This window comes from Jaculus jaculus, chromosome 1 (genome assembly GCF_020740685.1).
Source record: "Jaculus jaculus isolate mJacJac1 chromosome 1, mJacJac1.mat.Y.cur, whole genome shotgun sequence".
NCBI lineage: Eukaryota > Metazoa > Chordata > Mammalia > Rodentia > Dipodidae > Jaculus > Jaculus jaculus.
The window spans coordinates 191093640-191113054 of NC_059102.1; the positions used below are offsets into that span (position 1 = coordinate 191093640).

The following is a 19415-nucleotide window of genomic DNA, read 5'->3' on the forward strand; positions in this document are numbered from 1 at the left end:
GTCTTAGACAATGGCCAACACGGACATAGCAAAAACTTAGGTGTGGTGTGAGTCAAACACTTGGAAAGGACATTATATTTATGAAAAAGTAACCCTTAAGTTTGTCCAGAATGAGCAGGAACAGATAATAAGAAAGCTGAATTGACCTATATGAAAAGGAAAAACACCAGATAAATAGATAAATGTGCGTGTGTGTGTGTGTGTGTGTGTGTGTGTGTGTGTGTGTGTATGTATGTATGTATGTGTACATATATATGTTTTAGTATAGCCCTACAAAGGAGACACAGAAGAGAGTTTGAGAGTTTTGAAGAGGAGAACAGCATGGCACAAAGCTAACAGATGGAAGGAGAAGGTTTTTAGTCAAGGAAAAATTTTTTATCGTAAATAACCAAAGTATCTGAAAGAATCCAAATGGTCAGATAGTTTACCTTATATCATTTCTGCTGTCTGGTCATTATGCAGTTGCAGGAAAATCTTTAGTGTAAGTCATCATCCAGGCCTGGGGAGATGTCTTAGTGGTTAAAGTGATTGCCTCCGAAGCCAAAGGACCCAGGTTTGATTTCCCAGAACCCACGTAAGCCAGATGCATAAGCAACTGAAGGCCCTGACATGCCCATTCTCTCTCTCTCTCCTTCCTCTCTCTCTCCCTCCCTCGTTCCCTCTGCTTCTTTCTCTCTCTTTTCCTCTCTCATAAATAAATGAGTGAATAAAGAAAGAAAGAAATGGAAGTCATCACCCAGATGACCTGCTACAGAGATATTGGAGAGATGAGAGAAGCTACCTGTGTACCACATTCAAGTTTGTACAGAGGGTAGGAAATCAAGCCAAGGGCAAGATGCCAATAGGAGAAAAAGATCTCCAATTAGGAAACACACGTGGGAATCCACAGAAATCTTGAGGTTGGCCAGAACCTACAATTTAAAGTTAAGGTACTTTGTAAAGTTCATGGGCTAGGGAGACAGCTCAGCAGTTAAAAACACTTGCAAAGCCTGCCAGCCTGGGTTTAATTTCCCAGTACCCATGCAAAGAGACCATTGTCTGTCTGTCTGTCTGTCTGTCTGTCTCTCTCTCTGTCTCTCTCTCCTCACAAATAAATACATAAAAATCTTAAAAAATAAATAAAGCTCAAAATTGGTGGGGGGGAGGGCTCTAGCTAATAACACCTGACTATAGATGTAACTTCTGATAGTTCAAGAGCAAACTGATTACATATATCTAGATCTACTTAACTGTAGGCTTTGTTCTTTCTTTACTCTTGATAACTATGATTTGAACATCCCAGTACCCTCATGAACATTCATTCTATAGCAGAAACAGATGGGAAACCTCTTTCTGGCAAGGGATGTTGTTGGGATGTCTCAGTTTCATGGTTTTGCAATTTATGTAGCTATAAATGCATAAGTGAGAAATCTCACTTTGCACCTTCCCCATCACAGCTCTGTATTTGCATGTGTGCAAATGTGCCCCTGTATAAACAAGCCAGTGCACTCAAATGTATATATAACTATTTCCTACAGTGGATGCATTTCTTCAACAATCTATGTAAAAAAAAAAACATAAAAACTGTTCCTGCAATAGCTTAAAACATTCTTCAGCTGCAGTTCCAATGTTTTCCTAAAAGCTAAGTACTAATTCATGATTGTAGCAAATTAGCACAGTGTATTGTCATTTCCAGAATTAGGTCCTGCAAGTGACTTCATTTGGCTAGCCACCTGGATGGTTTGGGAGTGAAAGCCATTTATCTAACATAACAGTTGAAACAGTAGAAAGTTTGCTCCTCAAAAAATTCTATTTAGAAAATAGAGCACATATGATCTAAAATGTGTCTAATGAGTAATTGGGAACATTATGAAATGGTCAGGATATCTTATTTATGCGTAAATATTTGTGTAACAGTCAGGTATAGGCGTATGGCTATCACATCTTTGTGATTATTGTGCTATTTCCTTTTTTACTGTCTCCTGGAAAACTACAGAAAAACAATCAATGTTTTGGCATTAACCCTGGGACATACTCATGTCCTGATATTTTCTGTGGAATGTTTGGGAAATCAGCAAATCTACAGATAACTTAGTGTCTTTGGATATGAAAAAGACATGATAATGCAGAGCTATGTGGCTAGTCTCCTAGTTAATGATTCCATAGCTCTCTGAGTTTATAATTTACCCACCTGCTATTACCTCCTCCCTTACATGTTAATGTTGTTTATTTTTGCTAGCATTGCCTATAACTACACCAGGTGCTGGGCGTTCAATGAAAAAATTAATCTGAAGAATTGAAAATTTAATTAGCAAGAACCTTGTGGCCAGGGGCCCTATGGACAGTCCAATCACAATTCTTTGACCCATGCAGGTAGGCTTCTGGATGAGTTGTACCATGCGCACGGAGACCAGGATACTTCTCAGCACCTCATCCCATCTTGGGACTGGGATGTGTGCCCAGGAACTGATTGCAGCACTGGGTAAACCACAGTGCAGGGTTGCATTACCTTTTGATAATGGGCTTCAGAATCGACCCATTATGCTAACCACGACAATGGTTTCCCACTACGTCTATGCCTCCCTTCGCCACCTTTTTCATGACAAGACAAAATCTTAGTATGCCAAAAACCTACCTCTTAACTTTGCACTTACAATTAAAAGGTGCTTTTTGCTTTTTTATTCAAATCAAATGACATGACAAATCTTTTTTTGCAAGCTATCAGAATTTTTAAGGTATATGCCCTCCTAGTAAAGTTACTTCTCATTGAGCCAGGCATGGTGGCTCATACCTTTAATCCCAGTACTTGGAAGGCAGAGGTAGGAGGATTGCCATGAGTTCAAGGCCACCCTGAGACTACCAGATGAGCCTGAGCTAGAGTGTAACCCTACCTCAAAAAAAAAAAAACCAACAAAAAATTTATTTCTCATTGTAGCTGAGAATTTACCTCTTTGCTTTGCTTTGTTTATTTTGTTCGAGTTGTGGAGGATTTTTGTTTGTTTGTTTGTGTGTTTGCTTTTTAGTTGGTTGCTCTTGGTCTGATTTGGTTTTTGCTATTTTCCTGACTAATTCCATTTATCATGGAGACAAAAGAAGGCAAATATTAAATATTACTGAAGTTTAGAATTTTGATTATAAGATTTTGACACTATTAACATTACCCATTATATTGTTTATCCTTTTGTTAATTCTCATAAAAGGTGGGTCAAGACAAATTTACATAAAATGCATTTCCTAAAAACTATTTGTGGAAATGAAATGTACATAGCAAGATGACATGGAAGATTCGTGCTTACTTTTTTAAAATTTATTTTACATACAACAGGTTATACTCTTCTGTTCTCTCACCATCTTATCCACTGTGGATCATCAAGACCTCAGTCAGTCCCTGTGGGAAAGCAGGGTGCCACGTCTCAGGGTATTCCAACTCACTCTGTGGCTCTTAAAATCTTTCCTCTCCCTCTTCCATCATGTTTCCTGAGCCATGGCAGGCCTATTGGCAGTCTGATTTAAAGTTGAATTCTTTGAAGCCTCTGTATTTCTGCTTTGACAGGTTTTTATTGATAACCATGTCTGTCACTATCACTCTAGAGTTGGTTTTCAGGCTAGCAGTAAGAGCAGTATTCATATCAGTGATTCCTGTGCAATTTTGTCTCCTAATGGTCAGTTGACTATCTTCCTGTCCGATCGATAAATCTTGGCTCTCCTACATTTTTTCTGCCATTTGTAAAATGAAACAAATTCTCCAACAAAGAATGAGAGTAGCTTAGGATAAAGGGGTATGTAAAGTTATTTGAGAGGTTTTTTTTTTGTTTTTTTGGTGGTTTTATTTGGTGTGCAGACCCCCACTCCAGAGATCAGTGAGGGTTTCTCTCTGAATCTCATGAGTTTCCTGACCATAGAATTCTAAGTTGGTTTCCAGTACCAGACATGAGATCTCTCCCACTGAGTAGGCCTTGTGCCCAATTAGAGAACAATTGATTACCCAAACAGGTTGCATGCTACTATTGCATGAGAGTGTACTTCTTGTCCAACTTGTTGATTTCGTAGTCTGCAGATACCCTGCTTATTCATGCTATTGGTGACCATTGTCCTCCATTGACTCCCATAGGACTTTCCAGTACTATGAGGGATAGTCAGGAGGGAGCGAGTTTCTCTTTTGGTTCCAACATGGTGTTCTCATGTCCTGTGGCTACACCCTGTGCACAGTTATATTGTATGAATGCATAGATTACATGGTGCCAAGAACCTCATGACATTGTCTATTTCCTTTCCTGTCCCCAGATGAATTGGGCAGTTCAGAATCAGTAGCTAGAATATGACAAAGCCAGGATGATTCTAACATTTGTCAAGACAAATTAGAGTAAGAGAAGGAGTAGAAAGTGACATGGATGAGGCAATGTCAATGGGATATTAGACAGAAAACAAAGGCAAAAAACAATCTCTTAGGTGATAATGCTTATATATCAATGTCACTTCATTATCCTTCTAAGTATGCTTCAGACATCTTTGAAAGAATGAACAGAGGGACCCAAGAAATCAGAGTTGTATTGCTTCTATATCTTATTGTATTACCTAAGCCCTACTTTATGCCTACCATTCAAAAATATGTAGGCAAGAAGTCTGTTGAAGTTGTAGAAGAGGCACAAGGGCAGATGGAAGATTCATCCAGACACACTGGTACCCTACACCACTTAAAAAAAAAAAAAAAGATATCAATAGCTGGGCTGGGGGAAACAGCTCATTGGATAAAGAGCTTGTTGCCCAAGCATGAGAACCTGAGTTCAGATCCCCAACACCCATGTAAATGTCAAGGGTAATGGCATGTGGCTGTAGTCCCAGTACTACAGAGGCAGAGACAGGAGGATACCCATGGCTTGCTAACTAGCTTATGTAGCCAAATGGACAAGTTACAATTTCAGAGATAGACCCTGTCACACAAAAGTAAGGTGGAGAGCATAAAGGAAGGATATATGCAGGTGACCTCTGGCTTTCACAAGCACTTGCATGCTCAACCACATGTAAGTGTACCTCCATTCATATGGATGTGCATACACACCCATACATACAACACAAAAGAAAATATAATATATGTAGCTCTACACCCAACAGAGCTCTGAGTTCTTAACTGGACTAGTGTTTCATGGCAATTTTTAAGATAAAGTTTCCCTAAGTACCACTAGTTTTGACTCCAGTCACTCGTATTAGGATCTTACTGAAGTTTCCAGACAGCCACTATGGTCCTTCAGTCTAAGTGCAAATAAGAAATTTGATATGGTCAATGTCCACATTAATCGAGCCCTTAAAATAAGGAACTCAAATTGGTACAAACAGGAACTGCACTCTATGGGACACAGGCCCATGTAATATGGTTCAACCTGGAGGCATTAAAACTGACATCATCTTGCTGTGGTCCATCTTATGTTTGCCAGGGGGTGATGTCCACCCTCTGCTCATGCCATCGTTTTCCCCTGCCATCGTGAAGCTTCCCCTCAAGCCTGTGAGCCAAAATAAACCTCTTTTTGGGCTGGAGAGATGGCTTAGCGGTTAAGCACTTGCCTGTGAAGCCTAAGGACCCCGGTTCGAGGCTCGGTTCCCCAGGTCCCACGTTAGCCAGATGCATAAGGGGGCGCACGCATCTGGAGTTCGTTTGCAGAGGCTGGAAGCCCTGGCGCGCCCATTCTCTCTCTTTCCCTCTATCTGTCTTTCTCTCTGTGTCTGTCGCTCTCAAATAAATAAATTAAAAAAAAAAAAAACTGACATCATCTAGATAAATGCAGCTGGTCTCCACCACAGAACTTGAATGTATCTTACAGAGCTGTTCTATTCCACTCTACTCCCTTCTCAAAGGCCACAGGAACTGATGACTTATACATGGCTGAGCCTGATACACAGGCTCTTCAATTTCCAATTCTGTACTCCCTCTACCATTCAAAATAATAGCTTTTTGTTATAGCACCAATTGTGGTCTAATTCTAAGCAATTTATGTACATTAGTTCATTTATTCCCCAAGATGTAGGCACATAATTCTGTCATCATTCTCCAGTGAAGAATGTGGAATCCACAGTTGGTAAATAACCTCTTATTCCCAAAACAAACAAAAAAACTCTTCTGCCTGCCCTCATCCCAGACCTACTTCTAATCATAAGAAACATGCTAATTTTCCAACCATCAACCTTCTGCCTCCATTGCCCAGGGAAACTGCCACAGAGAAGACTGGCCTCTCTGATGTTGCCCTTCCATGATCTCATATGGTAAACTATGTAATTCTTATTGTGTATGCATCATAGTAATAGAATCCATGCTTTTGAAATCAATGTCTGGTTCCATCTCTATAATTGGGAGATAAGAATAAAAGCTTTCACCGAGGGACTCAAAATTCAACAAAGTGCTGAGAAGTGACAGTGGAGTGTTCAGCAGTGAGACATCTATATCATACCCTCAATGTCTCAGGAACCATTGCAGAAGAGGTGATGGAAAAAATGTATGAACCAAAGAAAAGGAAAGAGTGCCTGGTAATAATGTCTTCCAGAAACAAAGTGGCCATGGTATTCGTGACCTAACAGTGGTTGAAAATATATACACAAGGCCTGCATAATCAGAAGAAATGACAACCTCAAAACAGAAGAGAGACTAGTTCAAAAAAAGAAGAGATTCAATGGAGGGAGTATTTAGCAGAGAGAAAGGGAGACGGTACTATGATCATAATATATTGTCTATATCTGTAATTTCATTAAAAAATTGCTAAAGAATAAAGCTTGCTTATTTTTTTTCTCATGTTTTCCAAAATGCCCAAATCTTCAAGTCTTTTAAGGAATTAGACATCTAAGACGAGATTTGTTCTGTGCAGTGTCAACTCTCTCTATATGAAAAATATTTGTAATCACTAAAGAACGAGAGGGGGAAATTGACATAATTGTGAGTGGGATCTTCACTGGCTATGATAATTAGTACCAACTGGGCCCCACACCAGAAGGAGAATGGGCATTAAGCTACAAGGTCATCATATCACACTCCTTGCAGCTATGCAAACTCTCACTGTTAATAACCCACCAACCAGTATAGCCTGAGGTTGCCTAAATTTCCCTTTCCATTTTTTTCTATCTCAGATGCAGCAAAAGCCATCATGAACTATAAGCCAAAAAATAACATGTCTATTTGTCTGTGCTGTACAGAACCTGAAGCGTGTGGCTGAGACGTGGATGGATGAATTTGCTGAATACATCTACCAGCGGCGGCCAGAGTATAGGCATCTCTCCACCGGGGACATCTCTGCCCAGAAGGAGTTACGCAAACAACTCAAGTGCAAAGACTTCAAATGGTTCATGGCCGCGGTGGCCTGGGATGTGCCTAAGTACTACCCTCCAGTGGAGCCCCCACCTGCAGCCTGGGGGGAGGTGAGGACATCTGCCCTCCCTGTAAGAGCCATCTGTCTCTCCTAGACTACTGGGAGGGACTGTTAAACCATCCTTCTTTTCTCCTGCAGCCCACCAGCATTCATTTAAATGAGCCCAGATGAGTGTATGTACACCTTTTTAATGTATGTACTGTCTAAGCAAGTACAACTTCCTCTTTTATTTTAAAACCTTTTGTTTACTTATTTATTTATTTATTTGAGAATGAGATAAAGAGGCAGACAGATTGAGAATGGTCATGCTAGGGCCTCTAGCCACTGTGAATGAATTCCAGACACATGTGCCATCTTGTGCATCTGACTTATATGGGTACTGGGGAATTGAACCTAGGACCTTCAGCTTTGTAGGCAAGCACCTTAACCACTAAGCTATCTCCCTAGTCCCATTTTTTTTTTTAGATTTTAAAGTTTTTTTAATTTCCTTCTAGAAACTTTTATAAATAAGAATTTAGCTAGCAATGCTGGTATCCCAACCAAGAATTATTGAACATTATTGACTCTTCAAATAGATTTTTTGTTTTTGTTTTTGTTTTTTGTTTTTTTTTTTTGTTTTTTTGAGATAGGGTCTCACTCTGGCTCAGGCTGACCTGGAATTCAGTATGTAATCTCAGGGTGGCCTTGAACTCACATCAATCCTCCTACCTTTGCCTCCCAAGTGCTGGGATTAAAGGCATGCACCACTATGGCAAGCTCTTCAAATGGATTTTTTAAAATTTTGTGGAATGTATTTTGAGTAGATATTGGTGAAACTGCAATGGGAGTTTACAGAGAAGGAAAACACTGTCATGCTACTAGGTAAATAAGGGAGATATGATAAAAATCTGTGATTAAATGATATGACAAAGTCCCTCACTGTCCTCTCTGCATTCCTCCATCACTGATAGTACAGCAGACAAAGACAAGGCAGTGGAGGGGAATGCTATTTTCCTAGCCAGGGTTGTACCTTACATAATTATGCAGAAATGCATTTTCATAGTACACAGAACTGCGGAACATGTGAGAGCCACATCAGTTCCTGAAAGCACATTTTCCACCTTTGAATGCTTCTGCCTGCTTGCTTCATGAGCTCAAAAGGGAATACCTGGATGGTCCCAGGCCTCAAATTTAAAATGTCTGACTTTCAGCATAAAAAGGACTATTGTTCTTTCAGTACATGTTCATTGTAGCCTTTTCCCTATAGAAAAGAGTCCACTAAATCAAAGATCATGTTGGATATAGGGTGGATTTTTTCCTAATTACTTAACCTGCTTTTAAGAGAGGCTATCAAGGGAAGGCATGCTGGGTTGGGCATTCAAGCCCCACACCTCCTTCTTTCAGCGACCCAGGGCTGACTATAGGCATTGTGGAGAAGCCTTTCATTGTCATCCTTAGTCTTGCATTATGCCTGAGAAGATGCCATTGCTTAGTGTCTATGACCACACAGCTCTGAAAGAAAGGCTTATTCCAGACAAAGCATGGCAGATAATGCCAGAGTCCTGGCACATTCTTGTGAAAACTGCCCAAGTCCCCTGAAAAAAAAAAAAAAAAAAAGTACTCAGCAAGTCACAGACGTGTGTACAGAAGCATCTTGTTCTTCGTCTGGCCCTGGCACACCCTAAATATGAAGGAGAGAGGATGAAAGCCACCATGATATCACAATGTACCTCATCTCCCCATATCTTCTGTATGGATATATTGTGTTGACATCATCACCTTATTTGGCCCCATTCTTTGCAACATTGACATTTCATTTAAACCTCATTGGGATATTAGTAATATTAGACTGATATTACTATTACTATAATATTAGCTAAACATCATGTGCTTCATGATCTCCAGGAAGAACTTTGTTAATCTAACACATTAAACAGCATAGGAATTTGCTACCCAATACGTGGAGAGGACCTTAAGAGTTTGTTTACCTACTTTTTATGATGTCTTAAATGCTGACTTGCCAAATAACTAAGAAATAGGACTTGAAAACTCCACAATCTTAATTAATTTTGGGCAATTTCATACATGTTTATAATTTAAGTCATATTCACCCCTACTACCTTTTCTTGACCCCCTCACTCTTACTTAACCCCTTTTTCTCAACTGTTCTCTCTCCCACTTTCTTGTCTTTTCTTTGCATGACCCACTGAATTAGAGTTGCCTACATGACCATGAGTGAGATTATTTACCAGAGCATGAGCAACTTAGCACTGAATACACTAAAGAATATGTCTTGGGCTGGAGAGATGGCTTAGCATTTAAGGTGCATGTCTGCAAAGCCTAAGGACCCCGATTCTATTCTCCAGGTCCCACATAAGTCAGATGCACAAGGTGGCACACACATCTGGAGTTCGTTTGCAGTGGCTAGAGGCCCTGGTGTGCCCTTACACTCTCACTCTCTCTCTCTCTCTCTCTCTCTCTCTCTCTCTCTCCCCCTCCCCCCCCCCCAAGGGAAGGGTAGGACCTCATGAAACACAACCATACATTCAAGAGGAAATGTTGTTAGGTCCAATCTTGTACAGGTAATCACAGCTGTTGTAAGTTTATGAGTATAATGGCCTTGTCATATCCAGAAGACAGACTTCCCCAGCATACCACCCATCTTCTGGTTCTTACATTCTTTCTCCAACTTCATTTATGATGTGCTTTGATTCTTGGAAAGTGTGATATAGGTCCCAGTTAGGGCCAAGCACTCAGCAGTTTCTTACTCTCAGTACTTATTTTAAGACAGGATTTCACTATGTGTCATAGGCTGGTCTCAAACTACAATCCTTCCTCCACTTCCTGAATGCTGGGATTATAATAGGTATGCACCACCATGTCTGGGTCAGGGAACTTATTGTTTAAAATTATCTTTTTATTTTATACTAGTTTTAAACTTTATTGTAAAACCATTAGGGAAATTTCAGATATACCTTTTCAAAACCACTCACTGAACTACAGATTTGAGTACAATTTCATCAGATTTCTCAGTGATGTCCTTTTACTGTTCCAGGGTCCAATTCAGTATCTGAGAAGACTTTTGACCTCCTATAAACTTTAAAATAATTACTAGAACAGGCAAAGCTCCTAAACAAATACGATAAGTTAGCTCCTGGTTTAGTAAGACATTGAAAAAAAGAATACAGGCAATGATTCTTTTCTAAAAATTACGAGAAGGAACCACAAGTCGCCAGCAATGCAAACACAACAACATTTATGGGAGACTGGAGCCAATAAGCAGGACAGCTCATCTTATGCACTTAGACTTGGGATCATTTCCCCCTGCTTCTCTGTGCCATCCTGATTCTAGGTAAACAATAACATACTTAAGCAATTTTTGGTTCTGATTTGGGAGCTCAGCTTGCAGAAGATAAGTTATTTTAAACCATAAACAGCTCTTAGATGTTCCATATTTCTATAAAACATCCAACTGTTATTGCTCTTGTCTCCTAACTTAACTGTTTCTCCTCTTCTGCCCTTTAGATTATTCTCAGACAAGGTCCCTTAAAATATGAGAACAAGCCATGCCCCTTCTAAAGGCTACTATCACTCTTTGCCTAAAAATCAACCAGGACTGAAGACATGGCTCAGTGGTTAAAGGCACTTACTTTCAAAGCCTGATGGCCTGGGTTTAATTCCCCAATACTCACATGAACAAAGTAATGCATGCATCTATGGTTTACTTGCAGTGGCAAGAGGCCCTGGTGCACCCACACCCCCTGACATATACCTCTTCTCTTCTTTCTCTCTGAATGCAAATAGATTAATAAAAATATACTTTTAAATTTTTTTATTTATTCCTATTTGAGAGTGACAGAGAGAGAGAGAATGGACGCGCCAGGGCCTTCAGCCACTGCAAACAAACTCCAGATGTGTGTGCCCCCTTGTGCATCTGGCTAACGTGCGTCCTGGGGAATCGAGCCTCAAACCAGGGTCCATAGGCTTCACAGGCAAGCACTTAACCACTAAGCCGTCTCTCCAGCCCCAATAAAATTCTTTTTGATAGACATGCTAGTTAGCTTTATTAGGACAATCATTTCACAGTACATACATTATATACAATGCCAGTAACTTTCTTTCTTTTTGTTTGTTTTTCAAGGTAGAGTCTTGCTGTAGCCCAGGCTGACCTGGAACTCACTCTACTCCCAGGTTGGCCTCAAACTCACAGCAATCTTCCTACCTCTGCCTCCCAAGTGTTGGGATTAAAGGCATGTACCATGTAACTTTATTTTTTAATGTAATTTTATTTTGTAAAGGCTATACTCTTACTTTTCTTCTTTCCTGGACCCATTCTACTGAGGACCCTCATTAGGGGGTGATTGGTAATCACTGTGGGGTTATGAAGCCTCAGTCAGTTTCTATGGAGGAAGGACTGTGCCTTGGGATATTCTTGCCCACTCTATGGCTCTTACAATCTTTTTGCTCCTTCTTATTCGATGTTCCCCGAGCCTTAGCAGGCATTTGAGAAGTCTGATTTAGTGTTGAGTTGTTTGTATCATCTGAATATTTGCTTTAATGCATTTTGAGTGACCATAATGTCTGTCGCCTTCTCTCTGGAGTTATCAGGCTAACAGTGAGTGAAAATGCAGTGTTGCAGCTTCCTCTGCAATGTCTTCTGGGCCCTGTCAGATGTGGTGGAGGTGACATGTCTCATGGTAGGTAGTCAGCTATCTCTTCTTGTCCTACTGATGGATCCTGGATCTCCCCAGTATTTTCTGCCATCAGGGCTTGGACTGTCAATACTACAAATAGAAGTATTTTTTAAAACTCATCCAGGAATGGTGACATATGCCTTCAATTTCAGTAGAGGGAGGCAGAGGTAGGAGGATCACTGTGAGTTCAAGGACTACAAAGTGAATTCCAGGTTAGCTTGGGCTAGAGTGAGACCCTATCTTGAAAACAAAATCAAAAACCCTAAATGATTCACCCTTCAAATTCCCCTTCAATGTCATTTCTTACTAATCTTGGTTTATTCTTCTCTAGAAACACTGGCCTCATCATTCCTCAAGCAAGCCAGGTACAGTCCCATCTCAGAGCCTTTGCTTTTGCTGTTCTCACTACTTGGATTTCTCCATTCCCTTGACTCCTTCTCTTAGGACCTAATCTAAATAAACTACTACTGCAGTGAGGCTTCCCACGGTGTGGTGGCTTGGATCAAATAGTCCCCCATAAACTCATGTGTTCTGAATGCTAGGTCCCCCACTAGTGGCAATTTGGGAGATAGAGCCTTGTTGGAGGAGGTGTGATTTGGGGAATGGGTTTAAGGATGTTATAACCAGCTCCTCTTTTCTAGAGTTCAGCCCACTCTCCTGCTGCTGTTTTCCAACCTGAAGTGGCAGAAGTGATGTCCAGCTTCTGTACATGCCATGCTTTCCCCTGCCATCATGAAGCTTTTCCTCATGACTGTACACCAAAATACCAAAATATATCTTTTCTTTCCATCAGCTGCTTTTGGTCAGGTACTTTGTCTCAGCAACAAGAAAGTAACTGCAACACTTGATCAGCCTAATCTAAATTTGTGATAAAATACACACACATGCACATAAATCTTCCTATCTATCTTCCCTTCTTTTAATCTTTATCACTCATAAATATATCAGGCTAGATTATTTACTCATCATGTTTATTTCTTCCTCTGGAAAGCAATCTTCATGACACAAGGACTTTGTTGGTTCATTGTGTTATTAGTGTTCCTTCATAGCAAGAAACGTCAGACATACAGTAAGTACTCCATAAATATTTGTTGAATGAATGAAAGATGAATGAATGGAGGCCCATTCAATGCTCTGCTCATGTGCCTGGGTATCTGAGACCTATACAGAGCATGCACAGGTCTTGTACAATCTCTCATATAAAGCCTAATAAACTACTTCCTTGAAGTAATGAATCTTGGGTCAGCAATTCTGATGTACTGTCAGGTCTTATGATGCGAAAATTTCTGTTCTATTGTCCTATGGAAAAGGAGAAACTTCAAATTAGAATGCCTTTGTCCCAGTGGTTTCTATATTCTTCCTACCAGCCTCCTACTTAAAAGGAAGAAGAGACAAAAATCACATTCATTAGGGAGAATTACCCACCCTCAGAAGTCATCCCATCGTGATGCATAAGAGCCATGGGTGGAGCTGCAAAGGCAATGGGATCCAGAGAGACTAAATGGGATTTTATGCCATGTAATAAGTCAAGCAATCCTTTGTGCTATTCAAATAGAAGCAACACTCTTTCCTAGGAGGCTCTGTTAGATAGAACAGGCACAGGTTTAAAGTGGAAAATAATTCTTAAACCACTTACATATGGAGTGCCACTTTTTGTGTCAAGATGCTAAGTGAAAGAAATTGAATTTCCTATTATTTTTCTCCTTCTCATCCCTTCCTCTCCTTAGAATTCATGAATTTGTTAAAGTCATTTATAGTACTCCTTTATAGTCCAGGAAGAAGAGTTCTGCAGAATTCTAAAAGTCATATGTAAGAAGGAATAAAAGATGTAAAATAGACAATAGATGCCTTTTACAAATAGTGCCATAGATTCTTTTAAGAAGTATCTGCTCACTGTCCCCAATATGCCAGTTTTGCCACATCCATTTTTCATCCTGTGACTATGCAAAACTTTTTTTTAAATCTTTATTTCAAAATCCATCTCAATTCAGAACCACTTTGGCTGCTTATTTAAATTCTTCCCTTGAAAGGGATGTCATGGGGAACTGTTGGATGCTCACAAAGACAGATGCCCTAAGGAACCCCAGTCCCCTAGGCTGCTTCAGGATGCTGCTCTTGACATATCTTAACCTGTCTGCTTCCTCTTTCTGCTTATGTTGTCAAGTGTACAAAGCTTCTCAAATTCCTTTATAACCAATTCCAGGGAAGAAAGTTCAACACTAGAATGACCTACTGTGGCAATTTGAATATAAAATGATACCATAGCCTCAAGTGTTTGTAATTTAACCTTATAGTTGAAAGTTGTGGGGCCCTTGGGGGCGGAGCCTTGCTGAAAGAGATAAGTCACTGGAGGTGGATCTTGAGCTTTTAATAGTTTAATTAAATTAAATTTATTTATTGATTTTGAGAGAGAAATAGCAAGAGAATGGGCCTACCAGGACCTCTAAATACTGCAGACAAACTCCAGACAATGGTGCCCCCTTGTGCACCTGGCTTATGTGGATACTGGGGAATTGAACGTGGGTTCTTAGGTGGCACAGAAAAATGCCTTAACCACTAAGCCATCTCCCCAGCCCAACTTGATCTTTATTAATCCAGCTTACTAGGTGTTCAGAGCTAGCTCACTCTGACTACTTCCTTCCTGCTGCTATGACAAGATGTGTGATGCACTGGCTACCTACTAGGTTTTCTCTACCATGATGAAACGTCCTCTCAAAACTGTGAGCAGAAATAAACCCTTTCCTCTCATGAGCTGTTTCTGGTTGGGTGTTTTGTACCAGCAATGAAAAGGGAACTACAACACCATCTCATGAAGCAAAGTTGCCTCTGCCAAACACTCTGTGTGATGGTCCCATGGATGTCTGATGCAATCATAAAAGCTGGTAGGTGGTTTTCCTTACAATAAACGGCACTCCCTCATGTCCTCTGTGGAGAGACCAGACTAGTTTTCCACAGTTCTGCAGCCTGGTTTTGTGATAGGGAAATCAGTAAAGTGAGATTGTCCTTCTCTTCCATGGGCAACTACTCAGGCAATCATCTCTGCCATTAGTGTGCTATGTATTATTAAACCAGACCTGTAAGCAATCATTCAGAGACTACTGTCATTCTGAGTGGCTTAGATGGAACCAATCACTGACTTTTTTCAGGAAGAGGAAATGCTAAGACATTATGCTAATTCATCTCTCTGAAGCTCAACAAGGTTAAGAAAAATGTAAGAACACATACAGAATATTATGATCCTTTGTTAATTTTACTGTACATTTTCTAAGTTCTCAACAGTTGAGACAAGGCTGTGAACATAAACTTCAGGAGCTTTATAGTGTCATTTTGGTTCTACGTTCCCAGATGAGCAAGCTGAACATCTTAGTGCCCCAACCATAGTCAGATTGCCCAAGTCATATTACCATCAGTGATATGGCAGAGCTTACATAAACATGAAAATTTTGAACTTATGAAAAAATTTTATATTGGTTTATGCTGGGCATATACTTCAGTTGGTACAGTGCTTGTTTAACATGCACAAACCCCTCGGTTCCATCCCCCACACCGCAAGTTAGTAAAAAATAATGGGTGCTGGAGAGATGGCTCAGTAATTAAGATGATTGATTCCAGAGTACCCAGGTAAACCCAGATGCACAAAGTGGTATATGTGTCTGCAGTTTGTTTGCAGTGGCTTTTTGCAGTGGTTGGCCCTGGAATGCCCATTCTCTTGCTTTCACTCTCTAAAATAAAATGAAATAAAAAAAAAAAAAGATGTGTGGTGGCACATATCTGTAATTCCAGCACTAGGGAGGTAAAGGCAGCAGATGTGAAGTTAAAAGTCATCTTTGACTACATAAGTGAGTTGGAGGATAGCCCGGGCTACATGTCACACTTTTTATCTTTTGTCAGGTACGCATGTAGATGAGGGTGATTGTTCATCTTGGTAAAGAAATGTTAAGTAGCACCCAAAGTAGGTCAACACTGAGATAAACTTGAAAATAAAGATTTTTAAAAAACAATATTTTAAGCAGTTTCAAGATGATGACAAATGGATAAGTCAAGAATGGCACATTGAGGACAATAAACAGACAAAAAATACATGTATTTTGCTCTTCCTTAAAATATATGTATATGTATTTTATATATATATATATATATATATATATATATATGTTTACACATATGAATGTATACTTTTCTGGCTCATGTAACAGGAGCAAATGAAATTTGAAGTGTAGTTATGAATTCATCTAAGTATACAATTTCCTTTTTATTTTTTTTATTTTTAATTATTACTATAAAAATATTACAGAATACAGGGCTACAGAAATTGCTGAATGGTTAAGGTACTTGCCTGAAAAACCTAATGATTCAAGTTCTGTTCCCCAGTACCTTGTAAAGCCGGATACACACAGTGTTACATGCATCAGAAGTTCTTTTGCAATGGCTGGAGACCCTTGTGTGTCCATTCTCTCTCCCTCCTCCCCTCCTTACAAACAAAGAAATAATTCTTTTAGTCATGAGTAATAATGCTAGAAATAAAAAGCCATTTTCTACAATACTCTCACTTTAAATGGCATCTCTATTGCTATAAAAAGGGCAGTAGCATAATTTCTTTTCATCGTAAAGGCATTACAGAATATTCAGAATGTTAAAAGCAGAAACAAACATGGATATTATCTGACATAACCATGATGACAAGGAATTCCTCAGGTCCTCTGGAATGTGACACCAGACAACCACAAATCATCATTGTTTGCCCTAATAGAGGCTAGGAATTGGTGAAAAAGAAAAAAGAGAAAGGAGTGATGACAGGGTGATGACTCAGAAATCAAGGAGAAAAGGAGCCAGTTCCCTACAGATCATTAAATATAAGGAGAAAGAAGAAGAAAGGCAATCAGGAAATTAATAGTGAATTTTCCCCCAGGCTCCAAGCTTTGGACCAGTGTAGAAATAGTGGGATGTCATCAAAGAGCTATGAAATTGGAAGCCATGCAGACCAGCCTTAGCCCACAAGGATCTCAGAAAAACACCAGAACCACTCCTTTTAACATGGCAGAAACCTGTCCTCTCCCACAACAAACCCAAAAACTGCTGCTATGAGTTAGATCCAAAATGAAATACCAGAGATGCTAGCAGAATAAGTTTCCAGAAAATGATGGGAGTGGGAGCAGGGTCTGACATAGAACCACAGGTATATACAAAGGTAACAAAACTATTTTGGAAGGAAAGACCTTTTCAAGGCAAACCAACACAGAGTAAGATGCAGGAAGTTGTTTCTGTAACTCAGGCTGAACCATGAGAGACAAAACTATCTATGTAAAAAGGTGATATTGTTTAATACTTACAATAACAAGAGAAAGCACTATGCAAAAACTTATCTATATTAGTCCAATAAACTATCTCACTTATATGTGGAAAATAAAGCCAGATCATGATGATAAGAATAAAGATGAAAATGAACCAAATCTAGTTCCAAAAACTAATAAAACCATACAAATGTAGCTACAAAGAAGATGAAAACTGCAATAAAGGTTGAATTACAAAATGAGGTAAAAAGAATCTTAAAAACAATCAAAACTTGAAAGAGCCATACAAATCAGAATGAGAATTGCTCAGAAATTAGATGGCTAGACTATGAGACACAGCTTTATGAACATAGCTCAAGAAACTTGGGAGTGAACCAGGAAAGACACAAAATGTATTCCAGAAATAAAGCGTAAATTAGAAGAAACAAAACAGCCAAAAATATACTACAATAGAAATTGAGCCTAGAAGGGAAAAGAGTGAAAATAATAAAATTAAGAAGAGAGGAAAGAGAATTCATCAAAATAATTGAATCAACATTCAAAGCAGACTCAATGTAAAATCCTCAAAGAAAGTCCCTTCAAATATAAAAGGCAATTCTTAAAACTATGACTGAAGGAAACATTAAAAAAAAATTGAAAATACACACATATCAGAGGCTTCTATGGGCCATGTCAAAGAATAAGACACAAGAGCCTCTAAATAGGTCTCCCTTCTCATAAATGAGACAACATGAACTTCAGAAGAAGTGGCTCAAGTAATTAGGATGTACTTAATATATAAAAAGCTACAAAATTAAAAAAAAAAGTTTTTAAGGGATTAGAAGAAAAGCAAGCACAGTAAAACTCAGCGCTCACTATTGGCAGTTGTCAGGACACCAAATCACTACCCAGAAAAATTGATATTTAAGGAAAATAGTCAAATACTCTTTTTGCTTTCCTAGTTTAGTATGTATTTCAGGATGTCTAGAAGCCTAGTACTTGAGGGTGTTTTTATACAGATGTTTGGATAATAAATTCAAAAAAAGATACTAGATTTAGAAAATTCAACATTTGTAATTCATCTAATATAATGGCTGATTTGCACGATAATCATCATTGGATGATAACCCCATGAAACAAAGTATTAATGAAAAATGTTACAGTAAAATTATTAAGCAACCACCTCAACTTTCTGGTCAATTTTTAATATCTTACTTATTGGCAAGCAGAGCTAGAGACAGAGAGAGAGAGACAGAAAGAGAGACAGAGAGAGAATAATGGGCATGCCAGGGCCTGTATCCACTGCAAGTGAATGCCAGATACCTGTGCCACTTTGTGCATCTGACTTACTTGGGTACTGTGGAATTGAGCCTAGGTAGTTAGGCTCTAGAGACAAGTGCCTCTCTCCAGCCCTCTGACCAATTTTAACATCTCTGAAATATAAACAAAGTATGATAATGAATTTTAGACAAAAACAGGAAATGAAGAACTATCTTTCTGAAAGATATTTTTTTAATGATAGCAACAGAGCTAGACATGGTTCGGCACCTATGAGCACTTGGCACTTAAGCATGGAGACTTCTCAGACCAGAGACCACCAAGTTTAACTCCCCCACATAATTAGCTGAGTGTGGCCACACACATCTGTAACTCCAGTTTGCTGGAGACAGAGATTAAAGAATCAACTGCTGGGGCTCAATGACAGAAAGCAGCTCCAGACTGAGGGAAAACTCCATCTCAAAGAAAAAAATATACACAGTAAGAGGACACCCAACATTCTTTTCTAGCCTCCACATGCACATGCATGGGGTACATGCATCTGCGCACACACACACTTGCATACACCACACATCACACAACCAAACCTCACGTATACCACACACACACACACACACACACACACACACACAACCAGCAACAACAAATAAACTATGCAGGTACAAACCTGTAATTCCAGTATCAAGAAGGCTAACATAGAAGAAGAGATCAAGACCAGCCTGGGCTGCCTAGTGAGTTTAAGGCCAGTCTGAACTACATGAGGAGAACTTTCTCAAAAACATAAAATTAAATACATAAAAAGTTAAATTTAGGGCTTTACCCCTTCCTACCTTCTCATAAGTGGAAACTTGTCCTATTCTTTCATC

At 39.4% G+C, this 19415-nt stretch overlaps 1 protein-coding gene across 2 annotated transcripts in view; it reads left to right on the forward strand.

Moving 5' to 3' along the window:
- The window catches only part of Galntl6 (polypeptide N-acetylgalactosaminyltransferase like 6), a 1388055-nt gene that overhangs the window by 1293788 nt on the left and 74852 nt on the right, over window positions 1-19415 (forward strand). For both annotated transcript variants that reach the window (XM_004657138.2, XM_045142386.1), the window contains exon 10: window positions 7156-7377. In XM_004657138.2, the coding sequence (XP_004657195.1) occupies window positions 7156-7377 (222 nt within the window). The remainder of the gene's footprint in view (window positions 1-7155; window positions 7378-19415) is intronic.